This window comes from Aplidium turbinatum, chromosome 3 (genome assembly GCF_918807975.1).
Source record: "Aplidium turbinatum chromosome 3, kaAplTurb1.1, whole genome shotgun sequence".
NCBI lineage: Eukaryota > Metazoa > Chordata > Ascidiacea > Aplousobranchia > Polyclinidae > Aplidium > Aplidium turbinatum.
Genome location: NC_137474.1, coordinates 10,784,303 through 10,796,888, shown reverse-complemented (window position 1 = coordinate 10,796,888; position 12,586 = coordinate 10,784,303). Strand labels below are relative to the sequence as shown.

The 12,586-nt window shown below is 38.8% G+C and overlaps 1 protein-coding gene across 4 annotated transcripts in view; it reads left to right on the top strand.

Annotated features, from left to right (window-relative positions):
* The window catches only part of LOC145767398 (kazrin-like), a 30,275-nt gene that overhangs the window by 15,108 nt on the left and 2,581 nt on the right, over positions 1-12,586 (top strand). For 2 of the 4 annotated variants that reach the window (XM_082579213.1, XM_082579212.1), the window contains exons 2-15: positions 1,897-2,090; positions 2,419-2,596; positions 3,051-3,185; positions 3,525-3,661; positions 4,111-4,281; positions 4,598-4,694; positions 4,973-5,233; positions 7,193-7,255; positions 8,382-8,484; positions 8,683-8,776; positions 9,553-9,671; positions 10,740-10,977; positions 11,683-11,785; positions 12,248-12,413. In XM_082579213.1, the coding sequence (XP_082435339.1) occupies positions 1,897-2,090; positions 2,419-2,596; positions 3,051-3,185; positions 3,525-3,661; positions 4,111-4,281; positions 4,598-4,694; positions 4,973-5,233; positions 7,193-7,255; positions 8,382-8,484; positions 8,683-8,776; positions 9,553-9,671; positions 10,740-10,977; positions 11,683-11,785; positions 12,248-12,413 (2,059 nt within the window). Of the gene's footprint in view, positions 1-1,369; positions 1,476-1,896; positions 2,091-2,418; positions 2,597-3,050; positions 3,186-3,524; positions 3,662-4,110; positions 4,282-4,597; positions 4,695-4,972; positions 5,234-7,192; positions 7,256-8,381; positions 8,485-8,682; positions 8,777-9,552; positions 9,672-10,739; positions 10,978-11,682; positions 11,786-12,247; positions 12,414-12,586 lie in introns of those variants that run through there. The other 2 variants (XM_082579215.1, XM_082579214.1) reach the window with 2 other exon arrangements.

The following is a 12,586-nucleotide window of genomic DNA, read 5'->3' as shown; positions in this document are numbered from 1 at the left end:
GGCTACAGTTTTTGATGCCAACTATTGCGTTGTGTAAATAAGACTTAGTGGTGTCAGATGAACTTGAGGGCTTTGACAATTGATACTTATCGGAAATGGCTGCTTAGTCAAGCGAAAAGAGATGCAGCAGCAGCGCATTTTTTTTCAACCGCAGTCGCTTTCAACCGTGTCGCTGCAAGCTGTTTTTAAAAATGATGACCATGATACATACATTTTTGGTCGAAATTAAGAATGGACGTGATTTTGCGTTGCATCGAACGCGCACAGCATGCTATCTTTGTGCTGATTGCCACAGCGCTTGGTCGAAGCTGCAGTATACTTGGCACTTGAACATGCATTATTCATTTTGTTTGCAGGAGCCAGTTGATTTCAACTTTAAAGCGTGATGAGCTAGAGATAGTCAGGCCTAGCATTTGCGCACTTAGCTTGTTTTCACGTCAGCAATTTTGATTCAGTGTAACCGTGACTTCTTTCACCTGCGAACAGGAAATAGCTCCGAAATGAAACTGACTTGTGTTAGGTTATGTGGTGGCACTCGCAAAGCAGCTTAAGAAGTACTTGTGGTTTTCAGAAAGATGAGGTTTCGGATCAGTAGACTTTTAAACCAAATTGATTGTAACATTAATTTGGTATGCACTTTTTTTGCATTATACAAAAACTTTGAGAGTCTTATTTGTCCTCTTAGCAGCTCTGAGCGATACGCTGTGTATCCGGACGGCATTACCTGCGTTTCACATTTGTGGCTTTTCATCTTGTTGTCTACGAACAACAAATTAAATAGAAATGTCAAATTTCAAATAGAATTGAATGTCTTAAATCCTTGAGTTGACATACAGACATGAATTGGTTCCGAAACAAGCGATCGATGCCCAAAAACGACCGATTGCTCGCTTCCAGGCTGGAACGTGAATCCCCTATCGGTTATGCCTGGATTTGGCATTTAAAAATTTAATTCATTTCCTATCTAATCAAATATCGGTTTTGTGTTTTCGGCCATCTTCATAATTGCTGCAGTCACGTACAACGCAAGGAACAGCGAATCGCGTTTGAGGAGAGATGGTGTAAAACTGTTGATTTTTAACTTGCCGCTTTTTTGTGCCATCTTGCAAGGTGATACCAGTATTTCCGCTTCGTTTCAACAGCCAAAAAATTCCTTAGAAAATTTGCGAAACAAGCGTCGGCGCACGTTAAATCAACTAAAAATCACACAGTTTTTTTTTCAACGCTTTTTGTGGCAGCAGTTGCCCTCAACTATGTGCATGGTTCACTGAAACAATTTATCTTCTTCACAGCAAGGTGATATTTATATTGCTAATTGTGTGTGAAGTTTTATCGAATTGGTTGAATTTAAATAAACATACTTCTAAGGATAAACTGAGATTAAAGAACTCTAAAAAAGATATGAACGATGACTTATGGCCATGAATTGTATTTCTCTATTTAGTGCCGAACAATACAACATTGTCTCAACACAGGTGCTTGCTAGTTTGCGTCTTACGTTGGCATTGATAATTTTGGTTTGAATTTGTATGGATAGTATTTTTTTCATAAACCTTAATAACTTTGTTTTTAAAAATCACAAATGATACTAAAAATAATGCATGCGCTTCTTTCCATTTTTGTGCATTCCAATGAGCTACATTAATTTTTAAAGCATCGAAAAATGATTTTCTTTGCAACCCTTCATTTTTATTGATTTTGAGTAACTTAAATAATGTATTTATTTAAACGGTGACAGTGTTGTCTGAAAAGTGAATGATAAACAGTTATTTTGCAATAAATTTTACTTTAAAAGCAAACGAGCTACTGAAGTTAACATAATGGGATCTACAACCCACATACCTGTTCTCATTTGGTCAAGCTGACCGGGACAAACAATTCATCTTTCTCTTCCAGCTCTGCAATCTTTGGATTCCTTGAGTGAGCAAATCCTTCAGTTTGTATTCAGCTCCTCTTCCCTCGATCTTGAAAATTTCAAATCGAGCGACGGTCTTGATTCCTTGCACGGTGCTTGCCCTGTGTTGCCACAGCAACGTGACGCTTTTCACGCTTCGCTAACTTTGATGAGAGGACTTTTAATGGACGCGCAAGTATGATGTTTATGAGTTGTGGTTTATTTTATTCAGGAAAATTGCTCACATGTCCAATTGCTTGTATATATATTTATTTTTAATCGTTGGAATTGCCATGAACAGTACACAATACACATACTGTGTTGAGTCAAGTAAACAACTTTTTGCGTGTAAATTTAGTTTGCAATCGTCGAATCTTGGTCTCTTCGGCGAGAGAGATTGCATAATGCAATTGGTGCAGACACTTACTCTCTCCACAATTATCCACTCTTCAGTTGATTCACTCAGGATTATGGTTTGCCTTCTACAAGTAACTCAAAAATTGACAACGGTTTTCTTTTTCCAGACCAAGTTCAAAAAAATGGTTGACAACAACAGACGGCTGGCCAATCACATTGATGGCACGATTCAGTCGGCCAATCAGGAAGTCAATACTTTGCGACACGAATTGAATATGACCAATCAGAAACTTGTGGAGTTGTCTAACACCAAAGAAACGCGTTCTCATTGCCAAGATGAAAAAGGTGAGACCTTCTTTGAATTGATTTTCATGCTATTGCTCTTCTTGTGGTGTTTATTTTTGATGAATCAAAACTTAAACGCAACGTATTCAGCTACTTTTTTGTTTTGGGAAATTTTACTGAAAATTTCTTACGCACACATTTGCCACTTTTAAAGGTGTGTACGTTTTTTCTGCATGCACCTGGTTCGTGGCGGGACCTGGTTACGTTATTCCGTTTTTATCTGTTTTTTACTAATGGGATACATACTGCTACGCTAGACAGCAAAATCCGTCATTTTTACATTGATTCAACGTCTGCAGACGGATTTTGCTGTCTGGGACTGTACTTGCTTTTTGTCTTTAGCTTTCCTGCATACATATTTTCCTTTATGTCTTTTTACCGTTTGTTGCTGTTGTACGACCGAAATCATTTCACAATCGTAACGATGACGATTAATTTCCAACATATTGCACAGAAACGATTGAGACCAATAAAATTGTGGAAGAAAACAAGACTTTGAACTTGAATAATAGGCAACTACAGAAAGAGATTGCCAATTTGAAGCAACAAATTAACAACAGCGATAATAGAAACAAAGAAACCATAGAAGGTATATTCGTAAAATACTTATTTCCATCATAATAACTGGATAGATGCTACTATTTCCATCATAAATGTTAACTTATAAAGTTCAACGTTTTCGTAAGATGTTAATTGATGATGATCAGTTGGTTACTTGAAAAGGGCTAACATGAGTATGGCCGAAAACGTTTGTAATTTTTAGTTTATTTTTATGTTATTATGTTAAATGCCGTCTCGTTGTTAAGTTTTATTTGTCTATTCTTAAGTTGTACCGCAAAAGTTCCTTAACAGTTTTAGTGTGCCGTAAGCTATAAATAGGACAGCCATTGCCTCAATGGGATGTGAAGCCTCTTTTTTGTACGCTCAGCTTTGAAAAGCGACAGAGAACGACTGAAAGCCGACAAGACCGAACTGCTCAGCCAAATGCAGGAAATGCGAAAGACAACAGACGACAAGGAAGAGCAAATAAGAGATTTTATTCGGGAATTTGAACTTCAAAGAAAAGTAAGCACGATAATTGAACACAAGAACAACGCTTGGTAGCGTTTAAGTCAGTAAGAATGTACATTTGCTTACCATAATGTTATATTTGTTCTGTGTAATTTCAAATCTCTTATATTTGTTCTGTGTAAATTCAATTGATTTGCGATGACTTAAATCACTGTCAATATGACGTTTATATTCTATTCCTGTGTCACAGGTGATATATAACCCGTTATTAAAGGCAATTTTCCAGTCACCAATTCGAATGTCTGTACCTTTCTGAAAGTATCCTTAATAGTATAATCCAGTTGCAAAAGATAATTTTTTGATAAATTTAAAGTTTCCATTTCGGCATAAAATTTTAAAAAAGTCTAATTTCTGCCTCACCTTTTATCTAATGTTAATCTTACATTGTTTTTACGTTATTTGCGAATATATTAAACTCTTAGATGATTAGATCATTTTTTCAGGAAAATGAAGATATGATGCAGATGGCGGATGAGGAGAGAAACAAACTATTCCGGGAGCGCAATGATCTATCCAGAAAGCATCAGGATCTCGTGGAAGTTGTTACATCTCTAAGAGGAGAACTTGTCTCCAACGAGAGAAAAATTCGGGAACTTGAATCTGACCTCTCCACTGTAAGTAGTGGTGTGTTTTATTTTCTTTCTCAAACCGATTGTCATCCATGGCCATGAAAATAAATGACAATAGTTCATCAATGGATGATTTTGAAAAAAAACTTTAAAAATCGCAAAAATTGCATTGGTTGTGAGTATGGCGTGTTGACTTAACAGGTATAGTTTTATCTTTGTACATTGGACAATCTTTTAAGATAGAAAAAAGGGGGATATTGCTTTTGAAATGCATCGAAAGTGGGATGGATGAAAGTTCGTTACATTTGAGTTATTATACTGTAAAAGTTATTAATTCTCGGCCACTGACATTATTTTGCAGCTGCGCCAAGCTCCCACGCAGCTGCAGACTACTTCATCGAAAAGACGTTCTTTACATATTGCCGTCGAAGAAAGTTTTAAAACTTACAGCTTATCCGGTTAGTACAATTGTAACTATGTAATGTTTTCTGAAGGTTGTCTTTTTCTCACCATTTCACAAAATCACTTGGCACATTCATCTAACACCTGAGCTGCTATGTTAATGTGTAAAATTCTAAATGCTTTGATAAAATTGTGATTTTTACCCTTTAAGTTGCTTTGAGAAATAGGCTCAAGTTCTAAACTGTTTTTTTTTTTCTTTTATCGTCAAGCAAAAGTTCAGGTGAAGACATTGAACAATTTTTTAAGTTTCGTGTCTTGTCTTGTTCTCTTGCAGCCACGGAACCAAATTCTTCTATGCAATGCCATGATCCTCTTCTTGTCACCACTCCTTCTCCTCTTACTCCACGCCACTACGTGAATCAAAACGGGTCCGCTGGAGGTAACTCTTCCTCTAGCACCGAAGATGTCCACGGAGATGTGAGCGGATCCCTCGGTCCGGCGTACAGCCGTCGACCGAAGCTGGTCCAGCATCTTTCCGGCTCCTTATCTCGGGCTTTCCGAAGAGGACGCAACAGAAAAAGTCTGGACATCGGCAGTAAGTGAAGATTTTAGTTGCTTTTCTTCGTGGTATGAGTTTCTGGTGCCAAGGGTCTATTCTTTTAATCTGTGACAATGGTGCCACTTGCGGTTCGGATTTTGGCGGGCTTTACATACAACTCTGAATGTCCAGACAGCGTCTGTGCTCGTTTTTCTATTGAATTATTGCCTACAAACGTTGAATCCATGTCAAAAAGAACAATTCCGCCCACAATCGGGCTTACTTGAAGGAGGGTGTTTTTACAATATGTCCGGCGATTAGTTAAGCGCTTTGTAACAAGTTGCAGTTCTTCAGATTAAGTTCCCTGTTCGTTCGAAAGTTATTCACATTTAATGCGCTTTGTGACTTTTGTGACTCTCTTCCTATCAGCGCAAGGCCGAGTAATAAGTATCCAATACATACGTGTACCTAACCATAGCAACGACTATGGCGAAGTTGCAGACTACGCTGTTTTGGGCCTGACCTTCAACACTGCCGTGCTTATTGCGACCGCGTGACTGCCAATCACAACTTTTCAACAGCAAGCTGCCTTTTGAAGTTGGGATAAACTTTAAGATTCCGTTTTGAAATTTGCTGTTATGACCTTGCGGCATTAATCAGTTTCAAGATGAACAACGAGGAAAAAAACAACTTTTCGTTGAGTTTGTTTAACATAGAAGTCTTATTAGGTGAACTCCAGTGAGCAGAATTTGTGATTTTTGCACTAATTCAACGTCTGCAGACGTAAAAAGTGAGGAAAACAACTTTTGCTAGTTAGGTTGACTTCTCCAATAACTAAGTGTTCGACTGTAATGCGCACAGGAAACCTATTTCGATCTGGACTTTCAGCGCAAAACTTGTTTGCATTTATCGTGCATGGTTTGGGCTGCACGAAACAATATTAAAGTGTCGTTGTAGCTAATTCTGGGTGACATCGTTCTGCACACTAAGTGTGAATGTGTGAAAATGATACCGGCAGCCATGCGTCAGCCATGCGTTTACTGTTAGAGAAATTTTCTCACGTGTTTACAACCGCTTTAAACCGGTCTGAACTTGTTTGACACGAGCAATATAATAATACGTTGCACTGTTTGTCATGTCGCCTGTTTACAAAAGAACTGAGCCACTCGCCCGTCAGCTAAGATCAATATTACACTTTACAATTTGCCTGTTTATCTTCGCTTCAACTTGTTTTTCGAAAAATTCAGAGCATCTGGCGCTGACGCCATTCTAAAGGCAGTTTGTTGTTTTCTATTTTATTTTTAACCCGGTTTCAGAAGATTACAATTCTACTTACAAAGGTCAATTGATGTTTCCAGAAAGGTCATTTTTGAATTGTGGCACATACCCACACATCAAAGCAACCGTTTTTTACATTGATTTAACGTCTGCAGACATGATTCAACGTCTGCAGCATGTTAATGACGGTTGCTTCACTGTGTGAGCAATTGTTGGCCCATTTAGGCAAAATCAATCGTTTTCCGCATTGATTCAACATCTGTTCAGTTCAGTTTGTTTTTATTTCTGACCATTACAACGAAAAACAATGTATCATATGCTAAACATTGCATAGGTCTAGAAAACGGCAGAAGCGACAAAACGCGGGCGTTATAACGTGCATGATACCAAAAGAAGACGATCAGTTTTAAATATGGCACGCTCGCCACACTTTCAGTCAACATCTGCAGTCAAACCATTGCCAAGAAAGACTGATTTTGTTAACTAACTACTCAGACAGCAAAATCCGCCATTTTTTCTGCAAACGTTGAATTAAAAAAATTAATGTAACAAAGACGGATTTTGCTGTCTAGGTGAATAATCCCAACTGACAAATGAGTCCTTTTTACATTGATTCAACGTTTGAGCTATAAACGGATGATTTGTGGACAGACAAGTTTTGGTTTCGTTTCAATTTGTCCGACCTGCATTTCGTTTTTATGAACTCTATCAAACGTCATTATCTGGTTTTGGTGATAGGATACGACGTAGCCCTCACAGTCCCAAGAAACGCTTCCTTTTCGCTGGGATCTCTGCCAGCAGGTTTGTGTGCATGCGCGCATGTCTTCGACCTACCGTATTGTTATTGCGTATATGTGCACATTTTCACAGACATTAAGCGGCCATGAGTCGCATAATCTTTTCACTGTTTGGTCACTTTTTGATTCGACTGTTCAGTTTTTTTCGCTTTTGTGTCAATCAAAAAACACAATCCTCCGCGATCAGCTGCTGCAATTTGCCCTCTCCAAACAAGGTACTTTAACTGTTCAACCAATTAACTATTCTTGGAATAGCGGATTAATTTTTGTGGTTAACCAATGCTTGTGAGTAGATATCCTGTAAGAAGCATTTTATGTGACATAGACTTTAATAACTTCTGTGTCGCCTGCGTCTGAATGCATGTGTCTGATCAAGGGTATGCTTGATTCTTGACTGCAAATCAGTCGCTTTTTACATTGACTCAACGTCTGAATACGTTGAATCAATGTAATAAACGACTGATTTGCTGTCAGATTTACTGTATTTAACTGTTGTATGATATTGGTCAAGAACAGGGATACTGCTTTTGTGTTAAGTCAACATTAATTCAACGTCCGGTTGTCAAAAATTGTATTTCATAAAGCACAATAACAGCGTTGCATGATGCTTTTTCCTTCAACTTTTGATACAGCGCTGGCTATCCCACCCACAAAACGTTGTCCTTTTTACATTGATTCAACGTCTTCAGACCAAAAAAAGGATCATTTTTTTTGGTTGAGATACGAGAAACGTGATTGACCGTTGACGGCAATCCGAAAGAAATGTTGAGTTCAAGCGCTAGATATATTTTAAGCTGGCTGTTCGGTCCCTGACAACTTTCCATTGTGGAGGGGTAACTGGCTAATTCTCGAGACAATAATGGAAATTTACACATCAAAATTCGACTTTTTAAAGTGCTTATCTTGCAGTTTATGCTTATGTAAACTAATTAACGTAACTGCAGGAACAAGTCCTGCGAGTGTTGACCCAACTCCTGGTGAAACAATGGCTCCTTTCTGCTGTTTTTTTAATTCATGTTTACATAGCGACGACAGGAAATTTCTGTTTCAGTTCTCACGTCGTCGTTGTCTCGGTAAAAACTACTGTTTGTCTTTGGTCGTGTTTATTTTGTTGCATCTTCCAACCACAGATGCGGATGTCTTTCTGGCGCTGAGCAGGACGAGTTTAAATGAATTGAGCGACGACGAAAAGAAGGAGATTCTGCTGAACAACCAAAACATACCAATGCACAAGTGAGCGCTGCCGATCGCACTTCTCAATTTTAACGATACCGTGCACGAACTCCACACTGAATAAACAATTTATGCCACTTTGGCAGTAAGCCCAAAGTTCCACCTTTATTAATTTAAAGCTCTAAGCGTGTCGCTGGAATATTTACATGAGAATTTTTCAAAAGTTTTTTTCTGCTTCTAACAATTGTACTTGGCTAGGTGGAAGGCAGACGCAGTGCTTGTGTGGCTAGAATTCGTCATGCACATGGGACAGTACGCCAAAGAGTGTGAGGAAAACATCAAAAGTGGAAAGGTATAAAAAAACTGTACTACTTAGTACTTACCCAGGCAGTAAATCCGTCGTTTTTTTTCATTGATTCAACGTCTGCAGACGTTGAATCAATGTAAAAATGACGATTGCTTTTTTTTGTCTGGTTTGCTGACTCCACTCTGTTCTTGTTTTTTTATTTGTTTGTGTTACTCAGTATTCAATGTCACTTGCCACATCAGTGACACGGTAAGAGAGTAAATTTAACTTAATGAATGACATCATTCGCGGTGTTTGTTTCAGAGCAGCGATTTCCCAAAGCCAAAAAAATCCCAACTCTTACTCCATTTTCTAGAAATAACAAGCTTGCCAATTAGTTTAACAGTAATTCAACGTCTGAAGACGTTTGCACTGATTATATGGCTGGAACTGTTCAGTGCAGCGTCGTCACATCTTATCCCATCAAAAGCCAATCTGTATGGTTCAGTTTTAAAACCATGGACGTAGTAACACAAGGATATCGAGCAAGGGCGCATTTGTAGTATTTTTTAGCTTGCAGTTCGGTAATCACGTCCAGAGATTGAGAAATGTTACAAATGCTCAACTTACTCTTGTCAATTCTTGTAAGCAATTCAACCGCGATCTTTCCGAACAACATCTGACTCAGACAATTGACTCTTATTATCTCCGCACGCCAAACCTGAGTGTTGTTGCTGAGTCAACTGACCGCACTCGCGCAATTATGCCAACGTGCATAGCAAACGACGCCACCGTGCATCCACCTATTACTTCCATGACGTTGAAACGACGTTTGTTTGCAGGTATTGCTTGGCTTATCCGAGACTGAATTGGAGCGATGCCTTGGAATAAGTAACCCTCTGCACCGAAGAAAATTATGCTTAGCAATCGACGAGTTCCGAAATCCAGCCGTCACTATTGCGTAAGTTTTCACGTGTCTCACGTGCTTGCTGTTGTTTGCGAGAAACAACGATTCCGACATCAGAAAACTCATTTTTACATTGATTTCACGTGATCAGACGTAAATCAAACATGCTTTATCGTGTTGGTTTTCTGTTGACAGCTTCTGACGTTTTATTCAACTGCGCTCGTAAGTTCGAGCAATGAATGACACCATTTCAAAACTTTGATGTCGATCATACTCTGTCGATTAGAGACCATTACTTCTCACATTATAACTTGTCAGTAATCTAGGCTTCAATAAAAAGAGTTAATTTAACTTTACTTTGCGTTTCACCAATGCGAAAATTAATTTACGTTTTTCAATGCGATAAAAAGAGTTAAAATAAAGTCATCATAAAGTTAAAGGCAAATCCTGTGATCTTGATTCTCACTTGAGGCCAAATATGAAGCCGCAAAGGCATTCATTCATGTCAGATTATATCAACGCATTCGAACTGTGATTAATTGAATATAAATGTTTTTGTTTACGTATTATCAAGAAGCAGGTTACCTACTGCTTCGCTTTTTGTTAGTCAGACGAACACGATTACCAGCTCTAATCTCATGAGCCTATGTGCGCTTCTGACGCTGTTTTTCAAAATATTTTCTTTCACGGTTTAGTCATCTCGTATTTGTGCTCTTCGATGTGCATTCATTTTTAGTCTAATCCGTCATTTTGTATAAAGTCTTTTCTCGTAGACTCTGAATTCAATTGTAAACTTCAACAAATAAATACGACTGAACCCCTTTGTTTGCTTGGTAATGTGTGTTTGTGGTTTAAAAAAATAATTTTTTTGCTGAAGCTTTGTAGAGGCTTCAAACCTTTTTACTTGCCTTAGGCTTAAGCCTACCTCTTGTTGATGTTTTAAACGTAACTTTACCCTCACTAGACTTTCTACTCAACATGTTTTTACCTTCTTGCTTTCGTTAATTTACCCCCCTGACAGATGAAATTCACCCCCGGTTGAGAAATCCTGCTTCACACAATGCAATTGGAAGGCGGATTTTCACAATTAGATTTACACTAACGTTGATATTGCATTTTCAGCAATATGTCCGCCGCTGGCCAATTGGACCACTGGTGGGTGAGCGAGCAATGGTTGCGTGACGTAGGCCTGACGCAATATGCGTCACGCTTCCGTGAGCACCTAATTGACGGCCGCACTTTGACGTCACTGACGCGCAAGGACCTGGAGAGGTTCATGGGCATGGACGGACGAAAAGAACACCAAGACAGCGCGCTGCGTGGCGTGCAGCTGTTGCAGATGCTAGCTTTCAATATCCAGGTATTTGAACTCAATGTTCCTGTCAGAAAAGCAGTTTTTTTAATGTTGTTTCAACGTTCTTTCCTTTCCGAATTATTATTTTGGGCGGGAAAATTTTTCTAAAGCTCTCACGGGGTAGTAATGACTTCAAAAAAAAATGAAAATTTTTTTTTTTGTTTGTTTATTTTATTTTGTGTTGCCGAACGGCAACGCTGGGAAGGAAAGGGTTAAAGGACCATTCAAACCGACTGGTATAGATACGGTGAAGCAGCTTCTCATCCAGAAAACCAAGCTTCTCTTCATTGATTCAATGTCTATAAACGTTGAATAAATGTAAAACACTCTGGTCTGCTGGCTGACTTGTTTCACGATGTATGGTCTGACCACATAACGTTATTTCAACGGAAACGCAAAAAAAATCACAAGGATTTAGTTTCATAAACATTTTTAAACCCTGTGATTTACGGTTTCATTCTCCATCCCAGTCGTGATGTGTTCACTAACACGACCACATCGTTATCATTGCCCAGACCGCAAAGTCCGTCACATTTACATTGACTCAACGTCTGCCGACGTTGAATCAATGTAAATGTGACAGCTTTTCTGTTTGGGTGTCCATATACCCCATATTCTTGGTAAACACTGACCTGTTTTCTTTGAACACTGTCACAAACATGGGGTGTGATGTTGTCATGGAGATTGTGATCAGTTAGTGTTGTTGCGCAGAGGTTGGACGAGCGGCGACAAATGTGTCAATCATGCGATACCGATCTCTTGGTATGGAACAACAGCAGATTAGTACAATGGGCGAAGTCCATCGACCTCAAAGGTAAATCTAGCACCTTAAAGTGCTTCAAACTACAGTTTGTGTTGCTGATTTTTATTCAATCGACTATTCGGCTGAGATTTAAAAGTTCATCTTGGACTAAGAAAGCGTTTTTGAATCTAAACCATGAAAGTTTCTCGTACTTTCAGAAGCTTAGTTGCACCAGTAAGTGCACGGGTTTTCCCAAAAAAATTTTGTTTAAAAAATGTAATTAGAAGAAAAATATGCCGTTCAAGTTAGTTTTCGAGTAGTTGGCTGTTAAAAAACGAGTTGCTTATATGAACATCCAGATTTCAAGAAGGTGAAGTTTTCCTTTTGAAAAGATTCTTTTATAAATCTTAACACTTCAATTCTTCACTTTCAACCTAAAATAAGAAAGTTTGGATGACATTTTTTTATCCTGAAATATTGTACAAATTTTAAGCTTTCTTGTTGCAAAACTAAATATTTGTTTCATCCCATTAGAATACTCTGCTAACTTGCGTGACTCTGGACTCCATGGTGCTCTTATTGTGCTTGACTCACGCTTTACATCGGACGATATGGCTGGACCATTGGGCATCCCGGTCAACAAGGCCACTGTTAGGAGACACCTGGCTTCTGAGTTCGATTCCTTAGTCAAGCAAGCCAGGTAGCGAGTTATTGACTGTTTTCTCCTGCATTAGTTTTGTTACATCGGCTACTTGGCCGTGGTGCTGAAAGCGTTTGTCCATCGGTCGGAAGAGCGTAAGTTCGACGCCTATTGACGACAACTGGTTGTGTTCGAGGGAAGACACTTTATGACGTACTTCAATGTTGGCGCCT